The sequence below is a fragment of the Colias eurytheme genome, chromosome 4, assembly GCF_061535395.1.
Source record: "Colias eurytheme isolate Ceu_HAF_F1 chromosome 4, ilColEury1 Martin Lab GWU primary, whole genome shotgun sequence".
NCBI lineage: Eukaryota > Metazoa > Arthropoda > Insecta > Lepidoptera > Pieridae > Colias > Colias eurytheme.
This window is the reverse complement of record NC_142983.1, coordinates 4,031,987-4,048,576: the sequence shown is the minus strand read 5'-3', so window position 1 is coordinate 4,048,576 and position 16,590 is coordinate 4,031,987. Positions and strand designations below refer to the sequence as shown.

General features: G+C 32.9%; 1 protein-coding gene across 1 annotated transcript; it reads right to left on the bottom strand.

The window, feature by feature from the left end:
* Positions 1–124: 124 nt before the first annotated feature.
* Positions 125–11,954, bottom strand: LOC149908862 (leukocyte elastase inhibitor-like). The gene is made up of 9 exons (XM_090120439.1): positions 11,787–11,954; positions 7,314–7,402; positions 6,660–6,790; positions 2,974–3,051; positions 2,161–2,383; positions 1,298–1,438; positions 954–1,045; positions 407–844; positions 125–311 (listed from the first exon to the last, which is right to left on the bottom strand). Exons 2-9 carry the CDS (start codon positions 7,391–7,393, stop codon positions 160–162), a joined length of 1,335 nt encoding a protein of 444 aa, XP_089976565.1. The 5' UTR covers positions 7,394–7,402; positions 11,787–11,954; the 3' UTR covers positions 125–159.
* Between the last annotated feature and the right edge of the window lie 4,636 nt (positions 11,955–16,590).

Genomic DNA, 16,590 nt, shown 5'->3' with positions numbered 1-16,590 from the left:
ATTAGCTGTAATTAATTTTAAGTATTGGTGTTTATTCTTAGAATTATAAGGTGCTTAAACAAATAACGTTCTTTTTTTCTCCTTAATGTAATTTCTTAAATTTTAGTCAATATCTTAGTTGATAGAAATAATATTAATAGTCTTCCTTCACTTCAGTTTTCATGATGTTGGATCAAAAACAACTGCACTAAAAGTCACTAATTTTGTTCTTTCATTTCGTATGAATATGTAAAATGGTGAATCCGCATAAAACTGTTCAGCAGTCCGAGCTAAAATACCACCAGATGCAGCAACTGCCTCAGTACCATATTCTGAAAAATAAATTTAATAAATTAATACCTTTGCATAATATTATGTTTGAATACATAAGTGATTTGAAGTAGCTATCCCAAAAAAATTATCTTACCATCAATTTTTATTTTAACATCATGTAGTATTGTGTCAACAAACACTCCGGGATTAGGAAGACCGTTCACCATCTCTTTAAATGACCTGGATGTTTCTTCATCATCAGTATTTATTCTGCTCAATAATTTTGTTTCTGTTTTATTTTCAACACTATTAGAATCTATCATCAAAGCAAAATTTGCTTGTCCTGGTGTGAAAATAGACTTAATCCCAAGAGCTTTTAGGGAGTCCTCTAATTTTTCAGTCTTTTGAAGGTCCATTTTAGGAAACCTAATAACGCATTTTCTGTCTGATAATTTATTAATCAATTCATCAATTTTATAATAATCTAATTTGTCCAAAAGATCTGGTAAAGTCATTTTTCGTGGACGGCGAGGTTTTATCGCATACATGGTCGTCATGCTATCATTATATGGTAGGGCAACCATGAGAAGATCTGAAAAGATACCAAAATACATCACTATATAATAATCATAACTGAATAGTTATGCGTAAATCAAGAATAATGCTAAAAATAATATCAGAGGATTAGTAATTGACATTACCATCAGTGTAAGAAGACAAATATGGAAAACTGCCTATATTCAACATTTGATCTACCATGACCATTTTCTCGAATGGAGCATTGAATGGTAACCTGAAAAATAAAGAAACATAAAAATTCACACCAGGTAAAATTATCAAAATAAAAGCACAAAAAACAAGATTTATAGATAGCGAGAAAAAAAAATTGCGCTAATTTTTGTGTTCTCTTGCTTAGATGATAGATATGCTTAGCCGAGTTACGAGTACTATAGATTATTGCTTTTATCAATAAAAATCGGTGTTTATTATGACACCTTAGTGTGTAAATAGAGCTAATGTTTCAAGAACAAGTTTTTTAACTTACTTTTGCGTATATTCAACTAAAAATGGGTGTTTCCATTGGCCACTAAAGTATAATGCACTCAATAAAACTACTTTGGTAGAGACCGGTAGGCTATCTTTTAGAAAGTTCGTTATTTTGCCCTGCGTATTCTCTTTCACCCACCTGAAAATAAAATATTTATAAGTACTTAACAAATAATATATATTAATTAGTTACGTAGGTTTAAAACGCATTTAAATCCTAATCCTAGATTATACCACTCTTAATAAAAATGTTAGGAAAACAAAAAATGATCAAACGAGCTTTTTTACAAAGGCAATAATTTTAAAACAAAAAGTTTTGCACGTAAATAAAGTAAATTGAACGAGTATAATCATCAAAATCGATTCATAGTTACCTACCTACTATTTAGGCGAACTAATCGCGTGACAATACAGACGAATTGCTAATTTCCTTAACAAATCTAATGTGTTGAAATAGTTGAGGTTTTTAATTGTGGGAACCAGTACATAAACCGGGATATAAAGTACCCAATAACATGCAAAAAAATTTGTACTGTTTTCAATTTCAACAAAACCTGTTCAAAAAGGTATCTGCGGTTTTTCGCGAATAGACTGATATGCAATTATGCATACAGTTTTATAAATCGCAGATATGTTGTAACTAAAAATAAATTTGACTAATGCTTTTTTTTCAGAATCCATTCCATTATAGTTCTATTGTTAGCATAGATAAGCTTCAAGGTTGACGGGCTGACAAAACCCGACTTAAAATTCCATATTGTCCGCACGATTGTTTAAAATTTAACGGTCACGGAATTTACATTTAAATGTAATCAAAGCTCGCGTCGAAATTAAATGATTTATGAACCCATCATTGCTTACTCATTAATTGTATCTTTTGCTGTTTGTTGATCCTTAAAATCGAGGCCTATCGCGTCACCATTGTACACCCTCTTTAAGTACTCGCGGTACGCCTCTCTCAATTTGGAACTCTTGTCAGCAAAAATAACATCAGCGTATAAAGTTTTACTCGAGGCATTGTCAGAATTTAATGCTCGTAATAATTCGCCGAATCGCTCGTGTGTGTTGCGGTTCAGTTTTATGTCTGAAAAGATATAAAATATTGCATTATGAGAGTTATTTGTGTGATCTTACATAACAATTCTGATTGTTTTTCAAGTAAATATTATTGTATTTAGCGCTTAATTTAATTGCGGCTTAATTAGTTAGTTCAGAGAAGGAAACACTGATAAGATTTTCATTAACTCAAAATATGTTATGTGGGCTTCAAGGTAATTTGGATCAGGACATGTCGAGGTTTTCCTTATTATGCTGGCAAGTGGCATCAAATATCAATTTTGTGACATCCTAAGCAAACGGAAATAAATTTATAAAGTTCGTTAAACATAATAATATGTAGACAGAAATAAATATTAGGTTTCTTATATAATTAACTAGCGGTTCACCCCGGCTTCGCCCGTGGTACATATTTACGTTTTCTCTACATAAAAACCATCCTCGTACTTCAAGGAATATAATAAAAAAAGAATTATCGAAATCGGTTCAGCCGTTCTCGAGTTATGCGCTTACCAACACATTTTGCGATTCATTTTTATATATAAGATTAAGATTACACATAGATAATCAAAAATATTTGTCTCGGTGATTATAAAACAACAACCACTACGGCCTCACCTTTAGAAAACTGAAGTGCTTGAGCGAGCTCATCATATGCTTCTCCAACACTGCCTAATAATGTCATAGCCAATAAACCTGGTGGATATAAAAAATTATAAAATTAAAATCCTGGATATTAAATCGTGTAAATTCGAAATGGGTTATCATTAGGACATTTGGTTGACGTACGTAGGCTTTGACTTTAGAGTAGGTAGGTATACAGGGTGTCCCAAAAAGTAGTGATGAACGGAAGCTGAGAGGTAAAGGACCATGCAAAGATCTAACGATATTATAGTAAATGTTACCATACTGAATTGGCCTATATTTCAGCTTAGCACACAAAAAAAAATCAAGAGTCATCACCATGAGTGAAAATATCATCGCGTACTCGGCGATAGGTGAAAACTTGAAAAAAACGTCATAACTCCGAAAATACGAAAAATCGCATAACATACATTGGGGTGATTCGTATAGCCCTGGGCCTCTAGGTCCTCTACCTCCCAGCTTCCGTTCATCACTATTTGTTTCGCTTTATATCGCAGATGTATCCATAATCCAATGTTGTTTTATCGTGATAGACCACGTGCAGTGGGACGTAGCTGAGAGTCGGTGAAGTGAGAAGGTCAAATTTCGTCCGAATCTGGTAATGTTATGACGAAAGAGTGCGATTTTGATAGTATAGAGATGTTTATGGGTATTATCACGGTATTAGAATATCTAAAGCCACTTTATTTGAACCGACATTGAATTTTTGAATCGAAATAATGAACGCCTTGAATTCGTTATTGATTCGTAGCGTATTTAAATAAATGTTGTATCATGTATGATTCCTAAATAAATATAAATTAGCTATTTATAGATATTTTAAAAAATCTTTTGTAGGTAGTATTTAAGCACAGAATACATATAGGCCAGTGGAAATTAACATTAAATTCGCAAAGCACGATGTAGATTTGAATTTTTGGTATGTTGTTTGGATCAGTTAGGGTGATGTAAATCCCAATTTGCAACTTCGAAAAAGTTGTGCTCGCTGCGCACCACGTGATAAACTGCGAAAATTTTGGACTTTTTTCACTTTTTGCTCTAAAAGTCATAAACTATGCGTTTCCGACAAGTATGATTCAGTACATAAATTAAGGTTATTAAATTTGCAACAATTTAAGCCTAACCGCAGCTCTCTAAACCTTATAACGACTAAACTGTGGCCATTCGAAGATGGTTCATTTTTCCCGAAATATTGAAATTTTTAGTTTTGCTCCCGTTTGAAGCAAAATATTGGCAAAAACCGCTCGTTCTATGAGAAGTTCGTATAATAAAGTTGTAGTGCATTTAATTTTCTTTCATAAGAGCATAGAACAAAGTCTGTGAGACAAATATTTCACACGCAATATCTGAAAAACAAAAAGAAGGTAGAAATAGATTTTTAAAGAATTGAAACTGAGAGCATATAAAATCATAAAAAGAATAATACTTTTTCATTTGCAGGATAGGTAATTAACAAAATTACAAAATTTGGGAAAGTAGGAAAAAAGATTATACGCAAATAATAAACTGCGAAAATTTTGGACTTTTTTCACTTTTTGCTCTAAAAGTCATAAACTATGCGTTTCCGACAAGTATCATTCAGTACATAAATTAAGGTTATTAAATTTTCAACAATTTAAGCCTAATTAAAGCTCTCTAAATCTTATAGCGACTAAACTGTGACCATTCGAAGATGGTTCATTTTTCCCGAAATATTGAAATTTTTAGTTTTGCTCCCGTTTGAAGCAAAATATTGGCAACAACCGCTCGTTCTATGAGAAGGTCGTATAATAAAGTTGTAGTGCATTTAATTTTCTTTCATTAGAGCATAGAACAAAGTCTGTGAGACAAATAGTTCACTCACCATATCTGAAAAACAAAAAGAAGGTAGAAATAGATTTTTAAAGAATTGAAACTGAGGGCATATAAAATCATAAAAAGGATAATACTTTTTCATTTGCAGTATAAGTAATTTACAAAATTACAAAGCTAATTAAATTTGCAACAATTTTAGCCAAACCGCAGCTCTCTAAACCTTATAACAACTAAGCTGTGGCCTTTCAAAGATAGTCAGTTTTTCCCGAAAATTTCAAATTTTTAGTTTTGCTCCCGTTTGAACCAAAATATTGGCAAAAACCGCTCGTTCTATGAGAAAGTCGTATAATAAAGTTGTAGTGCATTTAATTTTCTTTCATTAGAGCATAGAACAAAGTCTGTGAGACAAATAGTTCACTCACAATATCTGAAAAACAAAAAGAAGGTAGAAATAGATTTTTAAAGAATTGAAACTGAGGGCATATAAAATCATAAAAAGGATAATACTTTTTCATTTGCAGGATAGGTAATTAACAAAATTAAATTTTCTACAACTTTATTTTATGACCTTCTCATAGAACGAGCGGTTTTGCCAATATTTTGGTTCAAACGGGAGCAAAACTAAAAATTTGAAAATTTCGGGAAAAACTGACTATCTTTGAAAGGCCACAGCTTAGTTGTTATAAGGTTTAGAGAGCTGCGGTTAGGCTTAAATTGTTGCAAATTTAATTAGCTTTGTAATTTTGTTAATTACCTATCCTGCAAATGAAAAAGTATTATCCTTTTTATGATTTTATATGCCCTCAGTTTCAATTCTTTAAAAATCTATTTCTACCTTCTTTTTGTTTTTCAGATATTGTGAGTGAACTATTTGTCTCACAGACTTTGTTCTATGCTCTTATGAAAGAAAATTAAATGCACTACAACTTTATTATACGAACTTCTCATAGAACGAGCGGTTTTTGCCAATATTTTGCTTCAAACGGGAGCAAAACTAAAAATTTCAATATTTCGGGAAAAATGAACCATCTTCGAATGGCCACAGTTTAGTCGTTATAAGGTTTAGAGAGCTGCGGTTAGGCTTAAATTGTTGCAAATTTAATAACCTTAATTTATGTACTGAATCATACTTGTCGGAAACGCATAGTTTATGACTTTTAGAGCAAAAAGTGAAAAAAGTCCAAAATTTTCGCAGTTTATCACGTGGTGCGCAGCGAGCACAACTTTTTCGAAGTTGCAAATTGGGATTTACATCACTCTAACTGATCCAAACAACATACCAAAAATTCAAATCTACATCGTGCTTTGCGAATTTAGGGTTTTTTAGTGTCGATTTCTACTGGCCTAATAATAGTAGCTAAACGCTACAGAACGGACACTCTCCGCCTCCCGCCAAAATTAAACTTACCTCACCCCCGCGCGATCAGACATAAAATGGGCCATATTTTTCTGCAAGGACGATACGCAACGAAGATTGACAACATTAATCAAATTGACTTAAAGTAATTTTATTATTTTGGATTTGTGATTATCGTTTTTCGTAGAAAATGGTTAGATATTGTGCTGTTTACGGATGTATTTCATCAGAAAAACGCGAATTTTTTTTTACGCTAGTCACAAATGTGCCAACCATAAAGCGTTAACACACACATTTGCAGTCTCTACAGTGTGACTGTCAAAACGATCATTTTGTATGGAGTGTCCGGGGTGTGATTTAAGTATAGTTTACGTACTTAAGACTTAACTTAACTACTTTATTGTGACATTGAACAAAAAAGAAATGCTAACCGTTCTTGTTTCTGTGGATTTTCCTGCTATTAAGATTAATTAAAATTTACGACTAATGACGGATAATAATAGCTTACCTGATATACTGGCTGGAGAGAGGACTACATTCTTCTCATTTCCGTTACTTTTCATCAATTGTTTCGTTAACTGGAAGCCTAACTCATTTATTCCAGATGCTAATTTATTATCGTTGTGTTCATTTGGATCACTGAAAATGCAAAAAATGTATGGGAAATCAGCATCTGTATTCTAGAACTTAAAAAATCTTCTTATATATAAAATTCTCGTGTCACAATGTTAGTCTGCATACTCCTCCGAAACGGGTGGACCGATTCTCATGAAATTTTCTGTGCATATCGGGTAAGTCTGAGAATCGGCCAACATCTATTTTTCATATGTACCACGGGCGAAGCCGGGGCGGACCGCTAGTCTTATATATAAAATTCTCGTGTCACAATGTTAGTCTGCATACTCCTCCGAAACGGGTGGACCGATTCTCATGAAATTTTCTGTGCATATCGGGTAAGTCTGAGAATCGGCCAACATCTATTTTTCATATGTAGGTACCACGGGCGAAGCCGGGGCGGGCCGCTAGTATAACTATATATTCATCCACAAGTTGGTAGGTTCTCCAAGTTCGAGAAGAGGACAATCATAAAACCTAACTAATGATAATAAAAAATCGAGTGCCTATATTATATTTTTAAGATGGACTAAAGCCTAACGGTTACCTTGATTCACCAGGATCATAGATTTGTGCCGAAGTTACGATAAACAGAACGCTAACGCACAAAAGACCCTTGAACGTCATCTTTGGTTCCTGAAACACACAAAAATATCGGAATATATCAGTAATTAAAAAGGTCTCATAATCAACCCTAAAAACATCTCTATATATCTATACTAATATTATAAAGCTGAAGAGTTTATTTGTTTCAACGCGCTAATCTCAGGAACTACTGGTCCGATTTGAAAAATTCTTTCGGTGTTAGATTGCCCATTTATCGAGGAAGGCTATATGTATATCATCACGCTAAGACCAACAGGAGCGGAGCAATGCTGGTGAAACCGCGGGGCACAGCTAGTATATAATAATGTCGAAATGATTATTTAAGGAACAACGATAAATAATCGCAGTCGCTCAATTCCTAGACCAACTTTTTGTCATGTTAAGGAACAACAATAGAAACATCTTGATCTACACTGAACACGGATTATGGTCGATGCTAAGTTAGAACTTAGAACGTATAAATCACAAGTATAAATAATAGGTATCCTATATAAACCTCCTTTGTTTTTCACACCTCGTTACAATTAACATATCAATTCATATACAAAAAACTGGATATGATCTAAACTACAAAAGATGGACGTACTTTTTCTCACAAAAACAAATATTTCAAGAAGTGAAGCATGAGTGAAGTATGTTTCTCCATACACAATTATTTATTAAAATTGTTATCATAAATCAGCTGTCGCTCGTTACTGAAAAAGCACGCCAACAAAGCCCCGACCGCTATGCTAATGTAATGATGTACCTAACTCAAACTTTTATATTTTATTTTCCATTAGATAATGCGACAATATATATATTTGCATGCAAATAACATAACTTGTCGCGCTAAAAGTCATTGCATAGAATACCAATTTGCAAAATACATCGTCATTTTATATTTCAAGTAGGTACTAAATAAAGTATTATATGTAACTAGTTACCTACAGCTGTACCGATATTCAGTAAGTATCATCGCATTATTTATAAAAAATATGAAATAGGTACTTACATTAAATTAATTTATAAGAACTGTTTTAAAAAATAATTAAATATTTACCTTTTTGTACAAAAAAGCTAGGTAAGTACGTAGGTACCTATTTATGTTTTATTTCTATTGTATCCTAGCTTTTATTATTTATTTGAAAAATTATTATTTATGTTTATATAACTATTTTGATTAATGATAATTATGACATAACTACGTATTATAATGCGTGAGCATTAAAAAAGGTTTGGTAAATCATTAACAAAAATAGGGTTTGGTTCTTTATTTGGGATTTACTTCAAATTAAAAGTGCAATGAAACAGATGAAATGCATACCTACGCCTTGAAAATTGGGACGCGGGATTCACCTTTTCAATACCCGAGCATAATTATTATTATAACAAGGAAGTGCATTAATATAGTAACTTGATGACCTTATCTCCCATAGGGTTATTGTTCCAGGTCATGGTCGCATTGATCAAAATTAAAATAAGTCTGAACTCAGAAGTCTCAAGATAAAAATTGATTCAGCAATTACATTAGGTAGGTACTTAGTCAGTATAAATGTGTCGGTGTAGCGAACCTATAAAACTTTCCATTTTCTCTACCAAAGAGTAGCCAAAAGACTTTTCACTTCAAAATAATAAAAATGTATTTATGTAATACATACCTAATATGTATGCACAAGCACGTTTATTGAGCTTCGGGTTTTCCTTACCTACCTACCTGCGTGTTCAATATCAAATATTATGATAAATTAAAAACCATTTATCTGACTATAGCTTTACCCAATATTCATTATTGAGGTTTCTACCTCAGATGTTTCTACTTTGTCATTAAAAATATTTAAATAATTCCACAGAAAGTACATCATTCATTAATTTAAAAACGAATTTCATCTCCAAATTTACCTCTTTCAAGATAAAAATAGTCTTTGTAAAGCTTCTCTTCTTTTCCTTTGTTTGAAGTTTGGTGGAAACGCTTCAATATATTTTTGCAATAGCAAAGTGCCTCTATTAAAAAATCGATCTAATGTCATTAAGTATGGAGGTGGAGAACACACTATATCGATTGAGTGAACATAAAGTTCGTTCGAACATACAGGTCATATCATGGGTTCAACTAAAATAAATAAATGACTAACTGTTTCACATTACAAGTAAGTAATTTAAATAAATAATTAAGAAACAGAAAGAGGAAAATTTAGAACAATGTAAGTAGGTAGGTAAGTACTTTTTGTTTTACGTGACAAATTGACTTCTTTGGAAACTGTACCCTTACTGTACCGTTAGGTTCCTACTGTAACAATAGAATGTGAAAATTTTGTGAGTTCTTTTGAAGCAAGCGTGAAATTGTTTCATATAATATTTATGCTTCAATGCAAAATGCAAAACATTCATTTTTTTCAGTTGAACTCTCTTGAAATATTAAAAAAAATGTTGATTCTTTAATAAAATATTTTGTTTTTTTATAACTTTTTTAGGTATGATACCTATATTGCAAAATCATCACTCTGATAATATCAGTGATGATTTTGCGTTGTTATTTAACATTGGAGCAGTTTTTGCGTTAACTTTTGAGTGACCACTAACTTCAGTCTTCAACATTATAATATTTCAGGTCAATCGATGTTACTTCAATACGATTTATATAATTATATACATTAGTCATTAACTATCAAAATCGAAACCTATTTATTTATATAATACAATGATTGCCAACATGTGCAAAAAATAATTAACCCATTAAAAATACCTATTGAATGCAGATAAAGTTATGGATCATGTAGAGTTGTACACAAAATAAAATATTTAAATTGACCTTTTATGTTATTGTGTTTTAACTTATATATAAAAACTAGTACATAACTACCTATGTAGTTTTTTATTTACCGCCACAGCACAGCGATTCAGCTTTGATAAATTGTTTTAAGTATAGAGTATAAATCATCAATGATTTAAGTTGGGATTTACGTTCGCCAAAATAATCTATAAGTAATATAAAAATGAATCCCAAAATGTGTTGGTAAGCGCATAACTTGAGAACGGCTGAACCGATTTCGTTAATTCTTTTTTTATTATATTCCTTGAAGTACGAGGATGGTTCTTACGTAGAGAAAACGTAAATATGTACCACGGGCGAAGCCGGGGCGGACTGCTAGTTTCTAATAAATGTAGACAAATTAATTTTCGGATATGTAGTTACATTTGCGGTAAAAATATATTTATTATTTTTTTTTTAATCTTGGGTGAACCAATTTTGATGATTCTTTTTTTTTATTTTAAAACACACTTTAAATATTATTATGTGTTTATTCCATCATCTCGAAAAGTTGCAAAAAATAAAATCATTTCATTTGAAAATTTGAATTTTTACGGATGTCCGGTATAGTGACTTTAATATGATAAAATTTTCTCGCTCTACAGTTTAGATCCTATTTTTTAATATAGTACCTTCCGCGGTTAGTCCTATTTAAAGTTTTTCCAGGACTGACCATATGAAGGCGGTTTTTTTTTATTAAATAATAATTTTTAAATAGGGAGCTAATTTGTCTAACACGCACAGTCATCATATGTTTATAATATAGTATGTACATATATAATATTATGCCAATTTGCACCTGCATTAACTATTTGCATTTAACTAATTTTGAGTTGTGTTTCTAATTTATTTTATTCACAATTTCATTTTATGCTCTGGTTTTTCGAAGCAAGTAAGTACATGATTTTTACACGTGTGGTTGAATGTCAGCTAAGTCATTATAGGTAACTAAGTACGGTCTTTCTTTAGCGTACCTAACTAGGTACGCTAAAGAAATAGAATAGAAATGTTTGTGAACCACACACTTTAAATATTATGTGTTTATTCCAACATCTCGAAAAGTTGTAAAAAATGAAATCAATTCATTTAAAATTTGAACTTTTACGGGTATCCGACTATCCGGTATAGGTAGTAACGATAATATGATAAAATGTTCTCTCATGCTCTACAATTTAGAACCTATTTTTTATTTTTAATAATAACTAGTTATCTAATTGTCTTTGAAATTAAAATTATATAAATGGATTGATTATATGTATTATAAAAAAGGAAACATTATTTTTGCAAGATATAACTAGTTATGATAAATCTTCAAATTAATTAAGGCTAACATTACATATAACTCATATAAGTATTTACTTAAGTTGAAATATTTTTAAAATTTCTATTTTTATTTAAATTTCACCTAACTAGTAAGGTAGTTAGTTAAGTTTTTATTTAATTTTAATTAAATTTCATCTCGGTAAAATAAGTTTAATTTAAATTTTAACATAAGTACTTAGTTATGTTTATATCGTAGACATTTTTTTTCATTCAACGCTAATTATATTTATCTACATCTTTGTTATACCAAAACAAAGAATCGCATCCTTAATAGATGTGATTTTTTACAATGAAACCCACCTGATAATTAGAATTCTTCAAGCTTTACAATATTATATTCACTTTAGTTATACAATCATGACTTTTCCAGTGAACACACGCGAACACGTCTTTCCCAATTCAACTTGTGAAACGACTGATCCAATGGCCAACCTTGTTCACGTTAGGCCGTTTGTGAGGACAATTGCACAGTCGCGAATAACAACAAACAGCTAGACTGGGGGCCTAGACGACTAGTAATCAGAGGAAATAGTACACTAAAACATCATTATTTATATTTATACTTGTACCTACTTACTTACATTTACAATGTCGGTAAATCCGTAACTTTATTTCCGGCAAAGTTGAGTCAGAAGCTGTGTCAATGCTTGGAAATTATTTATCTATGTAAAGAGCCCTGGGTTTATACATTGTTTTTGAAATAAACCGTCGCAATGGGCCTAAGTAATTCTTGTGAATTCGGATCCATGATCATTTTATAACACGCGGCCCGTAGCGGTTAAAATGTAATTTATATATTTAGGTACTTAGGTACCAATTCACATTAAAATACCTAAGATTTATATTATGCACGTTCCAATAATAATCATTCAGAATAAGATTTCGATTAGGTAGTCGTTTTTTTGCGTAAAATATTGACAAACATCCATCTCTCCTCAATAACTTTCATACTTTCACCTTTGATAATAATTTTAATAGTCGGATTGCTATAATTTCTTGTCATGTCTCGTGTAATATGAAACTGTCAGCGATTCATCAACAACACTCACTGCTCTCAAGTCCTAATAGACCGGGAGATACTGACACAAAATTTCGAGTCATTTGTAACAGGATGGCGGTTCTACAGGGGTCTTAGTACGCAATGACAAAAAGAAAAACGATGGCGTGAACGCTGGTACCGGCGGCTTAGTCGCGTGGGCGTTAGTCGAACTCGTCGGAAAATAGCGAAAGTCAAACGATTTGTAACAGTATGGCACTTATTTTTCCTGTAAGTTTGAGGATCAACAAATATAAATACAAAATTTCAAAGATCTAAGTGTTGGAAATCCTCACTTATATAAATTAATAATAAATTAAGTTTTCAAGTATAACAGCACTTTTTCCCCCTACTAGAAGTATGGCAAATATAATAATGGTCACATTTTATCAAATACTCTCCAAAAATCCAAATGCAATACTGGTACAAAAAGTTTGGCGAAATAAAAATTTTTTGCAGATTTTCGGCGGTATGGCGACCATTTGGAATCGTCCGAAAAGTATGGCATGGCGATTTTCGTAAATGGCTGCACGACGATAGTTACCTGTGCAAAAGTTAGCCTGGTACAAATGGTTGAATGATTGTTTTATTTAAATCAACACATTCGCGTCGGTATGGCGGGCTGTAAGTCACACCGGAAAAGTATGGCATGACACTACCGCCTACTACTTTTTTATGGGCTATCGGTAAATTCTAAAATTTTTGTGTTACAAATCGTTTGACTTTCGCTATTTTTCCGACGAGTTCGACAAACGCCCACGCGACTAAGACACCGGTACCAGCGTTCACACCTTAGATCATTAAGTAATGGATAACACACGCAGGCGTTTCCCCTTTTGCCGAGGTATAAGATTATTCGAATCGAAAAATCTTATGCTTTCATAAAAACTACTTGCGTAATCGATTACGAACACTCTGCGTATTCGTAAAACATTGAAAGGACGTCTGCGAGTGCTCCGCTAAAAATGCCGTTTTGCACTGTCAAGTCTTGCAGAAGCAATTCAAACATGTCGAATATTAAAAAAGATGGAATAACCTTTCATTTGTGTATATTTTTTTATTTTTTTAACGTACATTTCTAATTAAATGCAATTTCTAATAATCGTCGATGTATCGTTTAGCGATATGATCAAGACAAATAATCGAGTCATGTGTGTACTCGATCATTGATGCGGCCTCACGAGACTATCATGGAAAGAAAATATACAAATTTAATCTTTATGAACTAAGCGATAAAGTTGAATTTAGAACGCGATATTGAACCGCACTCCCCACGAGACTATAAAGTGATGTAGCGAGACTATCTTGAAGAGAAAATATACAAATTTAATCTTTATGAACTAAGCGATAAAGTTGAATTTAGAACGCGATATTGAACCGCACTCCCCACGAGACTATAAAGTGATGTAGCGAGACTATCTTGAAGAGAAATTCAAATTTAATCTTTATGAACTTAGTGATAGAGTTGAATTTAAAAACTCGTCGCTTAAAAGGTCGTTAATTTTTACGACTTTCTTAGTGACGGACTGCTTTTAACTTGAACGTCGATAAAAAAATATTTTTCTAAGTATAATTTGAAATGAGATGAGAATTAATCTTTATTGTATTAAAATTTTACACAACTGCATAAAAAGGAGTATAATATTTATTTTGTAAGTCTTGTATATATTTATTAAAATTTACGCTCGGTTACTTTTAACTGGCAGAACATTTTAATGGTACGGAACCCTTCGTGCGCGAGTCCGACTCGCATTTAGCCGTTTTTTTTGTAATGTTAATCTTGTAATTATTCTATTATGTAATCTATACTAATATTATAAAGCTGAAGAGTTTGTTTGTTTGTTTGTTTGTTTGAACGCGCTATTCTCGGGAACTACTGGTCCGATTTGAAAAATTCTTTCGGTGTTAGATAGCCCATTTATCGAGGAAGGTATATATCATCACGCTACGACCAACAGGAGTGGAGCCACGGGGGTGAAACCGCGCGGAGCAGCTACTTTATTTATATGTATGTACGAATATTGCTTATATTTCAGATTTACAAAAAATCCTGCTTTAAGGCTAAGGTGGATTGAATGCTGTGGGAGAAAATCAGAATGGACACCTCGGTACAGAAATAATAAAAATTTCTGGACCGATATTTATTTTATTGAATATAATATGTGATGTGTTGAATAAATACATATTCAAATACAAATAAAATGGCGTTTTATTGTTTTTTCGTATGCATATAATAATGATGAAAACGTTACAAATGACCTGTGTAGTATTTTTTATGAATATAATATTAATGTTATTTCTAATTTCAACAAAATTATTATTTTTGTAATATCGATATGGTTACATCCCTTTAGAGCGATTGTATTATTACGTATATGTATAGAGATTTTTCTGTGTGATCGATGTATGTGTGCAAAAACATGCTAGTCTGTCCATTTTGTAATAGTTTGAGTTTGTAAAGACACAAATTATTTTTGTGAATGTGTGATAGTGTTTCAAAGTGCGAGTTACCCTCCCCGCACCAAAACCGGCAGAAAGTTTAGTTAGAACATTTGCCAGCGTGCTCCATCCATTACTTAATGATCTAAGGTTCACACCATCATTTTTCTTTTTGTCATTGCGTACTAAGACCCCTGTAGAACCGCCATCCTTGTTACAAATGACTCGAAATTTTGTGTCAGTATCTCCCGGTCTATAAAGTCCATCTTGTCATTAGCGCGGATTTTTTAAATGTAGCGCTCGTTTTTCTAGGCGGTGTGCGGCACTGCGGCCTTAGCTTAAACCGACCGCACACATTCCATTACAATTTACCTATGGGCTGGCATGGCAGCAGCCTAGGTTCTGTTGATGAGCGTATTGTAATTTGTAACTTTTTCCCAACCTAAGTTATTATAAAGCTGAAGAGTTTTTTTTGTTTGAACACGCTAATCTCGGGAACTAGACTCTGAGAAAGAACATAGGCTACCTTTTATTGCGAAATATGTACCACGGGCGAAGCCAGGGCGGACCGATAGTAAACCCGTTTTCCTTGGTCACGCGTGCACGGTTGGACCGATTTCGATAATTCTATTTTTATTATATTCCTTGAAGTACGAGGATGGTTCTTATGTAGAGAAAACGTAAATATGTACCACGGGCGAAGCTGGGGCGGACCGCGGACCGCTAGTATGCATATACAAAAGCTCATCTATTGAGTTTGGCTTTGGAAATTCGCATCCGGTTCAATTCTAATGTTGCTATAAACTCTCGTTATACTTCGTTTTTATAGTCATCCATTTAAAACCATATATGTAATATAAAGTTAGTATTGTGCCCGGCAAACTTCTTGGACGAGTAGCGTAGTGGGGGAAGATTGCGCGTTTTATTTGCGCAAACTTCGCGCACGACGCTAAAACGTGGCCAACTTATGTGCCAGCGGCCGCGGCGGCAATTTTACCTATATCTACTCTGTCAGGCGTAAGCGGGCCACCGACCATACCATCACCAAGGTCCACCACAGCCCCCGGTGGCTAGCGGCAGCCACATGGTAATATAATAATAATACGGGCATTTCTCCGCAACTCGACGTCTATGCGCCTATTTTGCGTGAGAGAGGGAGGTGGGGGAAACCAGCTAAAACTGAAACCACCCGAGCTCCATGGCACATTTATTAATGTGCATGTTCATAATAATTATACCGTACGAGACCATCGTTTGTTTATTGTATGGTTGAGAAAAGTTTTTTTTTTCTGTTCGTTAAATTAGACTTATTTTTTTTATTAATGTATGAATTACCACTTAACCAACCATTGTACCAAATGCCAAATTCATTACACCATTCTTCAAATAGCAGCCTCCTTTGTAGTGTACGCGTGAATGTAGAATGAGGCATCCTGATCATTTAATTAAATATTATGAAATCTTATGGTGGGGATATAAAAAAAGGCTGAAATTCTGTTTCTGATCGATTTCTACTTATCTGTAAAAAAATGCCTCATGCCAACAAGGGGACACAAAAATTCACTTCTAATTTATTCAAATTTTAAATATTATGATGTCGTATTTTAATTGATTAAATTTTAACATTGA

Excerpts from the sequence above, each read along its gene's own strand:
- LOC149908862 (XM_090120439.1), bottom strand. The coding sequence starts at position 7,393 with ATGACGTTCAAGGGTCTTTTGTGCGTTAGCGTTCTGTTTATCGTAACT. Across the intron at positions 2,384-2,973 it reads AGCACTTCAGTTTTCTAAAG|ACATAAAACTGAACCGCAAC; the intron begins GTGAGGCCGTAG and ends ATATCTTTTCAG. Across the intron at positions 845-953 it reads TTTGTCTTCTTACACTGATG|ATCTTCTCATGGTTGCCCTA; the intron begins GTAATGTCAATT and ends GTATCTTTTCAG.